Source organism: Gracilinanus agilis, chromosome 3 (assembly GCF_016433145.1).
Source record: "Gracilinanus agilis isolate LMUSP501 chromosome 3, AgileGrace, whole genome shotgun sequence".
Lineage (NCBI taxonomy): Eukaryota > Metazoa > Chordata > Mammalia > Didelphimorphia > Didelphidae > Gracilinanus > Gracilinanus agilis.
Genome location: NC_058132.1, coordinates 57,229,672 through 57,246,758, shown reverse-complemented (window position 1 = coordinate 57,246,758; position 17,087 = coordinate 57,229,672). Strand labels below are relative to the sequence as shown.

The window sequence follows — 17,087 nt, the reverse complement described above, 5'->3', positions numbered from 1 at the left end:
CTTCCTGCCCGTCGCTGATTGGCCTGCCGAGTCCCAGTCGGCTGCGCATTCTCCGAATGCTGAGACTTGGGTCCCGTCTTTCTCCGTTGCACACCCCGGGCCTCCTCCCCAACTTCTTTTCACACTACCCCACCCCCACCCCCCACCGGACCTCCCCACCCGCGAAGTTACAGTCCTGTCTTTTGAACTCAAAAAGATACTGGAAACGGTGATTGGCTGCGGCGCGCGCAGTGAGCCCGACCCTCCCGCGCGGTCCCGCCCCCCGCCGCCATTACGGAGCCGCCTACGGTGGGGGCAAGGCCGAGACCAAGGCCCGGGGGCTCGCTTGGCTCGGTGAGTGTCTGCAGCCCGCTATTTCGCCGCTGCCGACCGCCTCGCGGACCATGGAGAGTGGAGCGGAGGCCCTCTTCGGCCCTGATGACCCCCCCCCCTGAGCTGGCGCCCCCTCTGGACTCGGTCCTCTCCCTGGGCCTTCTCGGCCTGCAGCCCTAGGGCGCGCGCGGGGCGGGGGGAAGGGAGGGGGGGCCGCTGGCCCTGGAACTCTTGTTGTTGCTCCCCTCCCCAGTGGTGCTCCTTGCCACGCGCGGCTCCCTCCACCACCGCCCCACCCCCCAAGGTCTGGGCGATGTTTGCTGCTAGTTTAGCGAAGGGTTTGGTGGAGGCCGCTCGGGCCTGCCCTGGAATCTGGAAGACGCGAGCCCGAGCGGATTCTTGGGGGCCCTGCCGAACCTGCTGGGCATTCGTAGAGGGACTTTGTGCTCTAGGAGTTCTCACCACCCCTAAAGCCCCCGATCCCAATCTAAATCCACATCCCCATCTATTTTCGCCTCAAATAAAAACGGAGCCGAACTGCCAACTATATTCAGTCTTAATCTTAGGGTTTTTTTTTCCAATGGCCCACCAGTCTTGCCAAATCACCCACTGATCCGGTTAGGTAAGGGTGTGTTAGAAGTGTTTTTGATAGTCTTTTCTTGCTAGACTGATGACCAAACTGAGCTGGGAAGATGTGAAAATAACACCGACTGGGAATTAGGCTCTTTTAGTTTCCAGTGGTCTCAGTTTCCTCTTTGTGAAGGAGAGGGTTGAACTCATGAATTTTCTAGCGATAGAATTGTATATTAACTTCAAAATTATCTGGAACTTTTAGAAATAAGTCTTGGAATTCATCTGCGTCTGTTATAACCATATGGACGGGAATATTTCAGTAAAAAGATTACATTTTTTAAGGCAGTTAAGTTTTATGGGATCCAAGTGACTAGAAACTAGTTTCATTCAATTATACCCTTTTATAGTTATTGTGATTTGATTTTTTTTATGCCTACATGGCTCTAAGTAGCTGCTGCTATCTTAAAAAGTACAATGTAATTTTTAAAAGCACGTCAAGTAGGTTTGGTTTTTTTTTTTATTACCGAGCAAATTGGGAGACTATCAAACATTCTTGTAAGAAAATCCTGACAAGCTTTCAAGCCACTTGGTCATCCAACATCTATGCACTGCTGCTTTCCCTGACATTGACACAAAGTAGACAATATTTATTCCTTGGTTAAAATATGAAAGTGAGGGGTATCTGCTGTGTTCCTTATCATTAGTTATTTAAGAGTGTTTATGTGACAAGTTACCCATTAAGTTTGGGGAAGGATTAGCTCTTTCCAAGGATCCTTTGAAAGATTTAGGGTTGGAAAAGTGTGGCTATGCTCCCCATAGTATTGAACTGCGATACACACAGCCTTTGATATCTACCTGTTGTAAGATATGTGGCCAAATACTGCATATTTTTTGTGCTGAATTAGGGTGTCATCGTTTTATGTCAGTCTACATGCCTATGATAATAGAAATGCCCTGAAGCCAAAGATTGTTAGGTTCTTACTTATGCTTCAAGTATTCAGTTAAAAGGAACTGAATGGAGTAGGTTATATAAGAATTTTTTCCCCTTTTCCCCCTCTTTTACTAACGGTATTAAAATAACTTAAGCTTATCTGAGAAATCGAGTCCTTTAACAAGTAGTACTGATATTCACTGGGGAGACTGGAAGACTGATGGTGACTTCTATAAGAGTAGTAAACTACAAACTGTATACTAAAGTAGGCGTTTTCAGATAGGATAATGCTAAAGTGTATGTTTAGTGATTTTGTTTTGTAAATTGGAGAATTGTAAAAGAGGTTAATGCCTCCATTCTCTGTCCCTTCTTTCTCTCCACACTCTGTGGTGCACTAACTAGCATAAAGTGAAGTTTGAGTCTTTTTGGTTCTTGGAGATCAATTATTCAGTCTTTTGGGTTGCTAATGTTTCCTTCTACAGTGTTTATCATTGGTTAGTTTGCATTGTAAAACTAATTAGTTCCCTCTTTAGGATCTGACCTCCTAAGCTGCAGTTTTAAACACTTTTACTTTCACTTAGGAAACATTTTTCCTGGTCGTACCCCCAAAAGTTTTGTTTATTTGCAGATTCTCTTTGAATATGTAGAATACAATATTAGAAGATTCCAGATTTACTTATAGCTTGCTTTTTCTTAGAAACTTATTTAATAAGTGAGAAGAAAATGGCAGGACTGGGGGAGTACTTTATCATATCATAATTATCACCATTCTACAGGTACTTTTTATGAAAGGAGTAAAGAATATCTCTTTTGAGTTGTCTGATCCTTAGAAGCAAAACCAGTTTGAACTATCTAAGCAATGGCTTCATTTAGCATGAATATTTAGAATTCCATGATACAAACAACATGTTTTACAAATATGTTTCCTTTCACGGAGCTGGGAGATTACTTCTGGAATCACTCTAGAGTAAAAATATTAAACTCGCAACAGGCTTCCATAAACTTCCCAAAACTCCCTGGGACCAGCATCAGATTAAAATGTAATTAGGAAATGTTTTTTTTAAAAAAAAAAGGAAACCCCAAATTAATGTTATCTGTGTTGTATTTCTAAGATTTTATATGGTCTGCAGGAATCCATTTCTATTTGACTTTGATACTACTCATCTAAAATATTCTGTCACACATCTAAAGTGATGTTTTCCCTTATCTAGAATCTAATATTGGTAGTGGAATGAGCCCCTCACAATATATCAATCAATTAACCAAGATTTCAATGCTTATTAGGTGTCAGACACTAGAAAGCCCTGGGATACAAAAAAAGAAAAAAGAAAAAAGGAAATGGAAGCATCAAAAACAGTCTTTGATCTTAAAGAGTTTAGAATGAAGGAGGTGACATTTGTAATTCAGTGAGAAGGAAAGCATCCCAGACACCAAGAATGGTGATACGCTAAAAAACTACTAATAGGCCAGTGTAACTGGGTTGTAGGACACACAGAGGGGAGCATGATGTAAGATTGGAATCATAGTAGGGAGAATTTGAGTTGTGCAGGATTTTGGAGTTCTGTGGTTTAGTATATAGACCATGGGAACCTGGATTAAGGAAGATCTGAGTTCAAATTACATTTCAAACACTACCTATTTGACTCTCAGCAAGTCATAAAATGAGGATAATAACACCTACCTAACAAAGTTGTGAGGATCAAATAAAATAATATTTGTAAAGTGCTTTAGCACAGAGCCTGGGTCATAGTAGGTGATTAATAAATCAAGTTACCTCCCCACACCTTTTAGTGCCGAATATAAGACTTTATATTTTAATCCTAGAAGTAGCAGAGAGCTCCTAGAATGGTTCTTTTAGCTATACTGCTTAGAAGCTGCTCATCTGTGAGCTTTTCCTATTTTTAAAATCCATTGAATTTAAGAAATAGTCCTCACTCCAGGACTTGTTTAAGCACTAAAAAATAAGATAAAATAGTTTTAAGAATGCTTTGACGTTCGGTTAAAAAATAATAAATGCACCTTAAATATAGCATTAAAAAAGGATTTAAACCTTGCATGCTTAACAATGTTGGTTTTTTTTTCCCTCATGGACACCTGAAATGAATATCAATGTTAGCAACTGTGATACATTTGTCAATACTTATCAAGGATTTGTAACTTTTTGGAACATATACCTTTTCATTATTTCAAAGCTCCTACTTTCCTTAGATTTCTTGAATGACAGAAAGAAGAATAGAGAATGTAGACATTCATGCCTAGTATGCACCTGCTATTAACATTTTCAGTTGCAAGATTTTTGTGTTCTCTCAACACTTATACTTTTATACCTCACAACTTTCCTTTTAATATTGTAGGAAGAGAAATAAGGCATTACCTGGTGGTAATAGGGTCATGTAACCAAGGAATTCATCTGGAAAGAACTTTTTGAACTATTTCACATTCTAAAAAATATGATCAAAGCTTGAGAACACATCATCTCTAAATTATCTAAATTATCGTCTTTAGATATGTAGTTTTTGACAATGCATTTAGTGACCAGGCAGCTGGGTGGTATAGCGGATATATACATATATATATATATATATATATAGCGCCTTGGTTCAAATCCAGCTTTAGTCACTTATTAGCACTATAACCCTGAGCAAATCACTTCACCTCTCGGTGTCTCCATTTCCTCATCTGTAAAATGGAAATAATAGCAACTACCTCCCTGGATTGATGTGAGGATAAAATGATATCTATAAAGCACTTTGCAGACTTTTAAAGTATGTATATAAATGCTAACTGTTATTATTTATCAGGAGCGTTTTGCTGCCCAGTTTCCTCCAGAAACTTTGCTTTGGTATAAAACTACAAATGATTTCAAAATTTGATATTTTTCCTTGTTAATGATTGTTTTCTCTATGCCCCAAGATTCTCCACAATTAGAATCTAAAACTTGTATATTTCTAATTGGGCTGAGAGCCAAAACTAGGAGTTTTGAAATAGCTGATTCTGTCATTTTGCTAATTTATGCTTTTTCCATAAGTGCAGAGCTATAAAAATTAAGTTTATTTTTTAAAATTAAATTATAAATAGAATTTTCATTAAAACTATATTATCCCAGCCACTAAACTTGTTGCAATTTTAAAAAATAATTGAGAACATATTCTGACTTAAAGTATTTAATTGTGCCTTTTTCTCTAACACTTCTTTTGATAATATTAAAAATATAAAAAGTAAGCCTTTGAAACTTAGTGCAGTGCTGCTCTTTTAAAGCCTAGCTTTGCTTCTTAAGTCTGTAGGATCTCCCTGTGATGCAATGTTCTGCATCACTACCATCCTTCTGAGTACAGTGTGGATTTCCCTTTAAAGGAGAAGAAAATTGCTTCTCTAACTGTAAGACAGTAGTGCAGATAGTTTAAACTCTCCTTGATTGTTCCCTTTAGGCTACAAGCCTTCTCTCTTCTTTAGAAAAGTACTCTTATAATCTTATGCTTTCCTCTTTAAATTCATGGATAAGGGTAGATTTAAATTCTTTATGAACTTTTTCCTGGCCTTTTCTCTTCTGTTCATATGGAAGGCTTAAGTTAATACTGAACAGGCTCCTGCTTTGGCTTCTGCATTTGTTTTAGTTGCTGCTTTAAGTAGTTTTATATTTTGTTAGCTATTTTATCATATTTTTGAAGATGGCCAAGTCATTTTCCATTTTTAAAAATATAGTTATATTTTCCTTTGGGTTTAAAATAAGTTTAGACTTTTTAGTTTAGTTTTGTTTTTGTTAACCTTCACACCAGGTCTTTTCTGTACTTTAGGTTGACTCCTCACTGCACTGTGAAACCATTAGGAAAAATCCTTGTGGTTAAAAGCTGAGGCTTCAGAGTGTAACCTGCACTTGGGCCTAGAAATTAATTTAAATGGCGACTGATACGTCTGAAGCTGAACTCGTCCATCCTAAGGCACTCCCACTCAGAGTAGGAGCTCAGCTGATCCACGCGGACAAGTTAGGTGAGGTAGGGGCTGGCCCGTTCTTGAAGCTCGCCCTTGGATCCATCCCTGACTTCCAGCCCTGCCAAGGGCTACGTGGTGGTGCATTCTCCCTCCCCTACTTTTAGGAGCCTGGGTTATGAGTCTGACAAAACCAAAGAGGTGTACAGGTATCCTTTTAATCTCCCATTCTTCTAAAAATTCCTGAAATCCTTTGAAGTTTATTCCAAATAAAACAATTAATTTTGATTTCCACTTCAAATGTGAACTTAAAAAGCTTGAGATGTATTTACTTTAAAAAAAAAATGTCACATTCACCTTCAGAGAAGTTACCCTGGAGTCAGCTTGAAGATTTCTCCAACATCTTCTAACAAACACCCAACTAGGTCCCCTTAAAAATGCCACACACACAAAAAAGGTTTAATTTGGCAACATTGTCATAATTATTTGATTTTTGCTATCTGAATTTCTCTTGGAAGGTTGAAGATAACACCATGCCAATTCGTCGAGCTGTGAATTCTACCCGGGAAACTCCTCCCAAAAGCAAACGAGCTGAAGGTGAGGAGGAGAAACCAGGTAAAGTGAAACCACGATGGAGATAGTTTTATTAAATAAAGTCTTGTTTCTACTGTACAGTGAAATGTTGTAAATATTTCAAAATTAAACTTTATGTTCAATTATTATTTAAGAAGAATAAGAAATCAAAGATAACTACTTCATTCTCATCTATAAAATGAGGAGGCTGGACTAGATAATTTTTTTAATCCCTTTTCAACAGTAGATGAAGTCACAGGAATTCTATTCACAGATTTCATGGACAGTGTAAGTGTTTATGTCTTGGTGTATGAAAGACTAGGATTTCCTTAACTGTTTGAATAACAAATGAAATCATTTGACAAGTAGAGCACTGGAGGAATTCACAGCTTAAGATTTCTTTCAAATGTAACATTTAAAAATTTCATCAGTCTCTCCCTATTAGGAATGAGATATATATATGAATTGCTTTACAACATCCCTTAAGATAGTTAAAGGAACACTGAATTTTCACAGAATAAGGATGAGACCAATTTTAACTTAGACCAATTTTACAATTAGTTTGAATTTTCAGACTATACTATCTATTAAGGAAGAGAAACCCAAAATGCAAACCTGTTGGCAAAGGATAATCAGTTTAGGTTTACAAAACTTAAGATAGTTATATTAAGGAAAAACAGTATATTAATTTATGTGCTGATGTTCCCATTTGTTAGGGATTAATATCCTGACTAGTCCTTTCTCTTTTATTTTTTTAAACTCTTGCCTTCTATCTTGGAATTGATACTAAATATAGGTTCCAAGGCAAAAAGATCAGTAAGGGCTAGGCAGTGGAGGTTAAATGCTTTGCCCAGGGTCACACAGCTAAGAAGTGTCTGAGGCCAAATTTGAACACAGGACCTTCCATCTCCAGGTCTGGCTTTCTATCACTCTGGTTCATTTAGCTGCCCCATAGTTCTTTCTAAGTAAAAGTATTTTGGGGGTCACCACCAGGCCAATGGGTTCATTATATTTTTTTTTCTTCTGCTAGGTTTATTCAAATAAGACATAGTTAAATTTAACAAATATTTTTGGGTACTTTATAGAATATAAAAGCAAACCCTTCCTATCTTTAAGGGACTTAAATGGATTGTAACCTATGTACCCAGATAAATAAATGTATAACATGTATACATATTAATATATAAGCCCATATTTCAACAATTAGCTCTGGAAGGAAATTTAAAAGCAGCAGTATTAAAGTATGATACTTGTTCTGCAGGATTATAATATATGGTTTCATGAATAAAAAACATAAAGACAGAGGGAAGATCTGTTATTTAAGTGTAAAGTAAAATCACAATGCATTACTCCCTAGGACAGATAACCTTTAGACCACAGGTCAAATTATGTCCTCTCATATACAAAGTCTAATGTATAATGTAACACAGTACAGCTCTTAGCATAACAGGAAGTGCCTTTCACAACTGATTATCAACCACAACCCCCTTACTGTTGTTAGATTGTATTGCTGAGATTTTGGAATTAAAAATGTGTGAGAGAGGCAGATAGGTGACTCAGTGGATAAAGAGCTAGCTCTAGAGATGGGAGGTCCTGGGTTCAAATTTGGCCTCACACACTTCCTAGCTGTTTTTTTTTTTTTTTTTTTTTTTTTTTTTTGTTTGTTTGTTTTTTTAAACCCTTGTACTTTGGTGTATTGTCTCATAGGTGGAAGATTGGTAAGGGTGGGCAATGGGGGTCAAGTAACCTGCCCAGGGTCACACAGCTGGGAAGTGGCTGAGGCCAGGTTTGAACCTAGGACCTCCCATCTCTAGGCCTGACTCTCACTCCACTGAGCTACCCAGCTGCCCCCCCTAGCTGTTTTTTAAAAAGAAAGAAGGGAAATTAATTTGGGAGCCATTGAGGAACTTTGGTGGAAAAATGCTTTAGTCTGGGAAAAATCAAATGATGAGTATTTTTGAGTAGATTGGAAGATTGAAGTGACATATAAAAAAAATAATACAATCAGCTTCCCAAATGGAGAAAAGGAATGGATAGGCAAACCAGTGTAAAACAAAAGAAGCAATTATTTGAAAGTGGGATGTGTGATTTTAGTTCAGTTTTAGTTTAAATAAGGGTGTCCCAAAAGTCTTAGTACTGTATAAAATTTTAGTAGCTTAAATCCTCAGTAAGACTTTTTATGACATCCTATATCAAGAAAAGCTTGGACAAATCTACATGAACTAATACATAATGAAGAAACTAGTCACAAAAACAATACACACAATGACTACACAATGCAAATGGAAAGACTACCAAAAGAAAAAAAACATCAAAAGTGAACATTGTAGAAATATATAGACAACAAGATTTCCAAAAAGACATTCCTATTCCACCTTGTAGATGTGTGAGGTCCATAAGTGTTGCATTTGGCAGCTTTTCCTTTCCAGTAAGTGAACCAGAGATTAAATTTGGCTTTATCTGCTCAGACTTTCTCCCTCTCACCCCTACCCCTCCACTTTTTAAGACAAGTATAATAAAGTTGATTAGTTCTTGGTCCCCAGGCTAACTCGTTCAAAGAACAGTTAACTCTTGTCTGCTTAGACTTTAGTGTTGCAGCACTTTTCTCCCTTCAAGGCTCATAACATGTGTAAATAGAGTGGCACCATGATATTCTTTAGTTTCTAAGCCTCTGAGAAGCATACTTACCCCCAAAAGATCCTTGAACCGGTTTAACAACCCAATTTTCACAAGTGAAATTCATTTCAGGATAATTTTCAACCACAAGAAGGCTTATTAATTTTTTTCAGATAAGATTTTATTGATGTCTTGAGTTTTTTAAATATCACTTCTGTTTTCCTATAATACTTCTTTCAGAAAACCATCTCATATAATAGTATATTTCTAAGACAGAAAAAAAGAAGAAATAATCAGCTTAACTGATCATTGATAAAGTCTAAAAATATTGTGTAATGTGCCACATGTCAGGGCTTCCCACTTCTGCCAAGAAAGAGTTAAGAGTAAGAGAGATGTCTTACCTTTTGAGCCATGCTTATTCTTTATAATTTTGCAACACTCGTTTTCAGGGATTTTTTTGTGGATTTTTTCCACTTGTATTACTGAAGTCTTTGTGTATATTCTTGGTTAATTTCTTCACTCTTCAGTTCATATAGATCTGTCCATTCTTCCCTGAATTCATCACATTAATTTCTTATAGCAAGTAATGGTCCATTATAATTTATATAAAATTTATTTAGCCTTTTCCAATCTACAAGCATCTACTTCATTTTCAATTCTTTGTTCTCAGAAAAAGTGCTGCTATAAACTACTATAAATACTTTGTTGTATGTGGATATTCTTATCAATTCCCTCTTTGTGGTATAAGCCTAGTAAGCAAACTGTTCACAAACTAACAACTACATGAAAGAATGATTCAGTATACTAATAATACACATCAAAACAACCCTGCAAATTGGCAAAGATAACCAAAAAATGGAAACAGTTAATGATGATGGGATTATAAGAAGATAGGCACACTAATTTTTTAGTGGTAGAACTTTAAATCTCTAAAATCATTTTGCAAGAAGCCATCTATTCAGACTTGCAATCTGATTCAGTATTCTGGAAAGGTTGTGCAACAGCTGCCCAGATACAGACTGAAGATAAATGCAGATATTCTTTCTCTTAAGTTTTCAGCTTATGCTTTATGCAATGATTCTTCAAATGTTAGCCTTGTGTCTTTTCTTCCTTTTAATACTAAACTTCTACTTGGAGAATATTTGATTGTTACCTATTCTTTATCCTCTTTCTCATTATGTTTTACTTCATTGTCAAATTCACTATTATTTCCACATAACATTTGAGAGATACAGATGAGATAGCAAAAATACACAAAGGTATCCCTATCCTTCATTAAAGTCCTTTCCCCAGGCAGCTAGGTGGTTCAGTGGATAGAGAGTCAGGCCTGGAATGGGGAGGATTTGGGTTCAAATGTGGCTTCAGACACTTCTAACTATGTGACCCTGGGCAAGTCATTTAATCTCAATTACCTAGCCTTTGGCACTCTTCAGCCTTGAAACCAGTACTTAGTGCTGATTATAAGATATGATAAAGTGTTTTTTAAAAAATAATACTAATAAAGTCCTTTCTTAACAATTTATTATGGCAAGTAAGTGGCCCAGGGTTCTCAAAACCTATGCCAATAGATGAAAAGCTTTGATAAGTACTGCCAAGCTAAAGATGACAAGTTTGTCCCCGTCATGGACTCTATGTCTGATCTGAAAGTCAGCGTAGCTGAATGTGGGAATGGCTCATCACAAAAACAATGACCACTTGATGACAGATTTTTTTTCAGATATGTCAATTCATGAAATCTGGATGAATTGTAATTTTCAGTGGTAAAGGAAATACATAAACAATGAAATCACAGACTTTGAAATATATACTACATTTGCTTCCCTTTCTATGGCATTGGACCACTGCCTGTTTTGCTATCTCGATATGGATTCCTGCCCTATAGAGGTAACTTTAGTGCCCTGCAGAGGAAGCAATGGCCTCACTCAGGATTTATAATGTCCATTTGAGACTGTGATTTTAGCATTCATGGCTTTACTAGAATATTTGGTAAAGATGATAAGTGTTTTTCATCAGAATTGCATTTTTCTTGTTTAGCAACCTATGCCTGAGGTTTTAAAATACTCATGCAATTGTACTAATATAATTTTAGAACCAGATGTAAGTTCGGAGGAGTCTGCTTCTACTGGAGAAGAGCAAGAAAATGAAACTCCACCTGCTACATCAAGTGAAACAGAACAGCCAAAGGAACCAGAGAAAGAGGAGAAGGGAGAAAATAAGCCTTCTGAAGAAACCAAAAAGGAGAAAGAGTAAGTAGTTATGTCCTCTGAGTCATAATTATTGATGAACCAGATTCCTTGTAAAAAGAATAGAAGTTAAATTATTCTGTTGCAGATTTGGAGACGAGAATATGTGCTTTCTAAACACAAGTTTCAAAATTAGGTATGTGGGGTCAGCTAGGAGGCTCAATGGATGGAAAGCCAGGCCTTGAGATGGGAGGTCCTGGGTTCAAATTTGGCCTCATATACTTCCTAGCTGTATGATCCTGGACAAGTCACTTAACCCCCATTGTCCAGCCCTTACCTCTCTTCTGCCTTAGAACCAGTACACAATATTGATTCAAAGACAAAAGGCAAGGGTTGTTTTTTTTTTAATAGTTACACGTTATACTTAGAACTGATGAAGCTAGTTAAAAAACTTTTATTAATTCATATTTGACTTTTGAAAGTACTTAGATTTTTTTTTAAATATGAGAATGTCTGATTTTACCATTCATAGACAAAATAGTTACTGTGAAGATCTAATTTGGAAGATATCTAGCTCTTTCTGCTAACTCCATGTGAAGAATATGTTGTCTCTTTCTAACTTAAAGTAGAATTTGCTATTCTCTACCCAGCTCTCCCAAATTGCCAGTTTACTCTTTCCCCAAAATAGAGTCTTTTCAAACAAATCTGAAGTACATAAATGACTTGCAGATTTTCAAAAGTGAGGTTTGCCATGGTTAATTTGCAAATGATAGAATTTGGATGATAGAGTGTTGATTACCTACTTTTCACTGAAGAGCGGGTAACAGTAAGAAAGACTTCAAATTCATTCTGTCTTTTTCATTCTTGGCCTGAGCAGTGTTAAATATCCCTTTATTTAATAATTTTTAAAAGAGAAAGGGAAAAAAAAGGAAATTATAAATTCCAGGTTTAACTCTTTGGGAAATCTCCTTTACCCTTCCAAGACTTTTCGATAGGTACCAGAAATTATAACCAGGCTGTGTAATTATCAGACATCTTACTCTATGCTTAATGATACTGTACTTGCAGTAATCAAAAAGAATGTTAACAGGGCTATAGGGTGAATTTCAATTTTTATTAAAGTTGCTCTTAGACCATTAGCTTATATCCTGGATGTCCAGGACAATGTTAATCTGAATGACTCCCATTCCCTGAAACAAAAACATAAACACTTTCAGGTTCATTTATAGAACTTGATACATTAAAAATTATGGCTCATATAAATTCTTAAGATATAAATAAAATTAGTTTTAAAATACAAAATTATCCTGCTTGCCTCTGCTTTGAGATGACCCTCCATGCTTGAAAATTTGTGTTGCTTAATTGTGCTTTTTTATTATTATTTTAAAGTGAAAAGGACCAGACTAAAGAAAAGGAGAAGAAAGTGAAAAAAACAATCCCTTCCTGGGCTACTCTTTCTGCCAGCCAACTTGCTAGGGCACAGAAACAAACTCATATGGCTGCTTCCTCACGCCCCAAAATGGATGCAATCCTAACAGAGGCCATTAAGGCAAGTGAAAATTCATCTTAAATTTATATTCCTAACAGTCCATTTTCATATGAGTTTTGTTCATTATGTTCTTACTTTTTTAAGTCTATTTTTATAGAAAGTCTAAGTCTTAGGTTTTGCTTCTTAACTAAAAGATAGTCATATTTGGATTTGCTGAGCATTGTTAATTAGAATTAAGCTGTTATCAAAAAGATGTCACAACACATACTTTTAGCTAACCTGTAGAATTTCTACTTTTAGGTAATAAATGGCTGAGAAGCTATAATATTTATAAACTGTCCTCACTACAGGTAGCTATTAAGATTAGTAAGTATTGTCTTTTTAAGCATATTCTTAAGTTAGCACCATTTTATGCTGTTGTAAAGAGTTCTGTGGACTGAAAATGACTCAAGGTAATTTAAGGCTATTTATTCCTCAAGCAAATCATTTTTGTTTTTTAAAAATTTGTCTTATTCATTTCCATTTTTATAACTAAGTGAAATAAAAGCACTAATGAATTCACTTCAGTTTATTCACTTTGTGGTAATGTACCTATGGAAACAACAAACAAAAAAGAACTAAAGCAATCTTGGGCTGAATTGAGAGAGGCACAACTTCCAGGGACAAGGGTGATGCTTCCTCTGTACTATGCCCTGGGTCAGAGATTATCTGTAATTTTGAGTTCTGTTTTAGCCCCTATAGTTAAGAAAAATATGGATATGCTGGAAAAGATCTAGAATAGGGCTATCAAAGGATAATGAAAGGCCTTGAGTCCTTGTCATATAAAGATCATTTGAAGTAACCAGGGATGTTTAGCTTAGAGAAGAGAAGACCCAGGGGATACCAAGAGTTGTGTTCAACCATTTATTTAACTAGTTTAACTCTACAGTGTCTTCTACTCTTAAATTCCTTGCCCTGTGGTCTGATCATCAACACATACCTTGCTAAGCCAGGATTACTACCACCATCTGCCTCCTCTATACTGAGTGTACTGCTTCCTCTATACTTGCTATATAAAACTGGAGGAATTCAAGCTGACTTGGTTCACCATAGATTTGAATCATTTCATGTGGGTCCTTACTGAAAAGGTCTAATCCCCATTCCTATTTTCTTCCTCCCTCATTGATTCTTTATTCCTCTTCCCATAGAAACCCATAAAATTTCCCCAATCTTTCTCTACCCTTTCTCTCAGCTAAGGATCACTGCTCTCATACTTTACCAAGAAAGGCCAGCCATTCCACATGATCTTCCTCTTAAGACCTTTAACATATTCCATTGTGTCCTCCTTTACTCCAGTTTCTAATAAAGAAACTTCGCCAAGACCAGCCCAATAATCCTCATAAGCTACCTTACTGTTTCTCTCCCTTGAACATATCTCTTAATATCTTCTTTGGAATATCACATGGTGAGTTTAAAGACTGAATCTTCCTGAACTTCTCTTAAGGAACTTCCCTTTATTACGAGACTCTGTGACTGAAGCTTTTGCTTCATTCGCCTCCAGGTCCCCCGGCCCTCTGGGCTCTCGGCTTGGGTTAATTAGATCTACCTAGATTAATTAGAGGGTCATAGTAATTTACCTACGGTGTTAGATTCTTATTTCCTTATTTCTTCTACCTCTTCTCAATTGTAAATAAATTCCTATAAAAGTCAATTTTGACTTGAGGTTATTCTTAATTGGGAAAATTTCCCCTGGCGACCAAATTTTAATATATTCGACCAAAAAACCCTAAGAAAAAGCAATCTACATTCATTTTCTCAACATCTTATCCCATCACATCTCAGCTTTTTCATTCTGGCTTCTGACCTCATTTCAATTGAAACTACCCCTCTCCAAAGTTACTGATGATCTCTTAATTGCCAAATCTGATGGCTTTTTACCAATCTTTGTCTTTTTTTTTTTTTTAACCCTTACCTTCCTCCCATCTGGGTATTAATACTAAGTTTTGGTTTCAAGACAGAAGAGCAATAATGGCTAGGTAATTGGGGTTAAATGATCTGCCCAGAGTCATACAAGTGTCTTGATCAAATTTGAACCCAAGACCTCCCATCTCTAGGCCTGGCTCTCTATCCACTGTGACACCTAAGCTGCCCCCTCCAATGTTTGACTTTTAAAGCCTTTTACAACTTGGACCCAGTTGAAGCCTTAATACATATTATTCCTTTTGGCACACCGTAGACTCACCTGGCCTTCTCTTGATTCTTCACAAGTAACCCTCCATCTCAAATACTAGCCTTGGTATTGGCCACCCCACCCCACCCCCACCCCCCAGGCCTGGAATCCTCTCCTTCCTCATCTCTGCATCAGAGAATACCTCACTTCAAGACACAGCTCAGGCACCATCTTTCCTGAACCTCCTCAACTAATGGTGCCATTAACTACCTTTTATTTAGTGACTGTTTTTATTTAGTCAGTAAACATTAAGTGCCAGCTACATGCTTGGCACAGTGCTAAGAGCAGGGGATAAGAAGAAAAGATAAAAAGGCAGTCCCTGTTCTCAGAGTGTTTAGATTTTATTGAGGGACACTGTATTTTGCATCTTATCTCCCCCATTTGACTGAATTCCTTGAGGATAGGGAATATCTTTTTCTTTTCTTCATATGTCCAGTGCTTAGCCATAAGGAGATACTTAATAAATGCTAGTTGGTTGATTGGTATGTATTCATATATACATTATCTTTTCTAATAGAATGAAAATTGAATCTTAAAAGCAGGGACTTTTCTTTTTTTACTTTTAGGTCCTCAGCACCCTCCACAAGTACATAAGTGCTTAATGAATGTTTGTTGATTAACAGATTGGTTGTTTTCTAGGCATGCTTTCAGAAGACTGGAGCATCAGTTGTTGCCATTCGAAAATATATCATTCACAAATATCCTTCACTGGAACTAGAGAGAAGAGGCTATCTCCTTAAGCAAGCACTGAAGAGAGAATTACAGAGAGGCGTCATCAGACAAGTAAATATAATTCAAACAAAAGGAGTATTCAAGCATTAGCTTATATAGCATATTGTGTATTATAGTATATACTAAATACATTACCCCATTGGTTGCTATCAATCCCACATTTGGTTTGCAATCTTGTCCTCAGTCTGTTTTCCCCAAAACCTATAATTATTACATGGTAAATAGTTAGTAGCTTACTCTTAACACAATATGCCTGAGAATAATTTTCATAAACCATTGTACCATCTGACTTTCGGAAAAAAACTCATTTTCCTCTTTTTTTTTTTTTTGAGGGATCAAATGCTCTGGCAGAGCATGGCAGATTCAAAATGTGAAGGCTTAGAGAAAGGGACTTGCCCAAGCTCACATCATTACAGTAGTGGCAGAGCACACCTTAGAATCTAGATCTTGTCTTCTAATCAGTCCACTGTCCTTTGATCTACACAAGACTGCAGCATGTCATTTGTTTGGGGGGGAATATCTGCCTTTTTTGAGCAGTGGTCACCTCTCTGACATTAAAGATCCTTCTTTCATGTCCTATACCTTTAAAATTATTTGTTAGAAGGTATTAACGAGACAATCTTGAGAGTTGATACCAATTCAAGTATTAGTCTGAGTTTTTCTTGATTAAAAGTCAATTTTTGACCACTTTTTTTAAATAGCTAATTGACTGAAATAACTATACCCTCAGATTAAGTTCTTGCTTTAAACAGAAAGCTGAAGTAGGAAGAACTCAGCTCATAATTAAGAAATCACCTTGAATACAAGGAAGGATAATTAAAACAAAACCTTAAATGCACCTGAAAAATCACCATGCAAAATGATAATCTTTGGATTAAGGAAGCTTCTAATGCTGGAAATCATGGGAAAACCTAACATATAAAGGGAGACGTCTGCTGGGAAGTGATTATCTTCATAAGAATGTGATATGTAGTTTTTTTTAACCTTACATCATTTTTTTTTTCCTTTTAAAGAGCAGTTCTTACTGAAGACCTGTGGTCCTCATAATTATTATTTGTTAATGTAGTTCACTAAATTATTTTAAAGGCATGAGATCCCCCTTCCTCATTGTAAATTTAAATTGGAGTTTTACTTTGAGTTGTAACATGACAGCACTGTAATTTTATTAATGTATTATAGAGGCTTAAATTCTCATTACAAACTTATTTAAAAATAAAATTTAATTGTTACTGCAATTAAAACTATTTCAGGTAAAAGGAAAAGGAGCTTCTGGGAGTTTTGTGGTGGTCCCAAATGCAGGGAAAACTGTTCAAAAATCTAAAGACAAAAAGGTAAGATAATGTGTGTTCAGAAGTTTATGAAGTTTTTTAACTTTCCCTATACCTAGACTTAATTTTCTTTCTCTTTTTTTCTATATATTCTTTATCTCAAATCCTCTCTGACTCACAACCAAACACACATACCTAGATATATAATACCATAATATTGTTGACATATACTTCTCAGATGAAAATAGCCATCCTAAGTTATAGACATATATAT

At 36.4% G+C, this 17,087-nt stretch overlaps 1 protein-coding gene across 6 annotated transcripts in view; it reads left to right on the top strand.

Annotated features, from left to right (window-relative positions):
• Positions 1–17,087, top strand: part of HP1BP3 (heterochromatin protein 1 binding protein 3) — a 39,540-nt gene that overhangs the window by 9,719 nt on the left and 12,734 nt on the right. Inside the window, exons 1-7 of one of the 6 annotated variants that reach the window (XM_044667825.1) lie at positions 156–333; positions 5,611–5,808; positions 6,262–6,358; positions 11,022–11,178; positions 12,505–12,664; positions 15,453–15,596; positions 16,796–16,876. In XM_044667825.1, the coding sequence (XP_044523760.1) occupies positions 5,713–5,808; positions 6,262–6,358; positions 11,022–11,178; positions 12,505–12,664; positions 15,453–15,596; positions 16,796–16,876 (735 nt within the window). In that variant the 5' untranslated portion in view covers positions 156–333; positions 5,611–5,712. Of the gene's footprint in view, positions 1–155; positions 334–5,610; positions 5,809–6,261; positions 6,359–11,021; positions 11,179–12,504; positions 12,665–15,452; positions 15,597–16,795; positions 16,877–17,087 lie in introns of those variants that run through there. The other 5 variants (XM_044667826.1, XM_044667824.1, XM_044667829.1 and 2 more) reach the window with 5 other exon arrangements.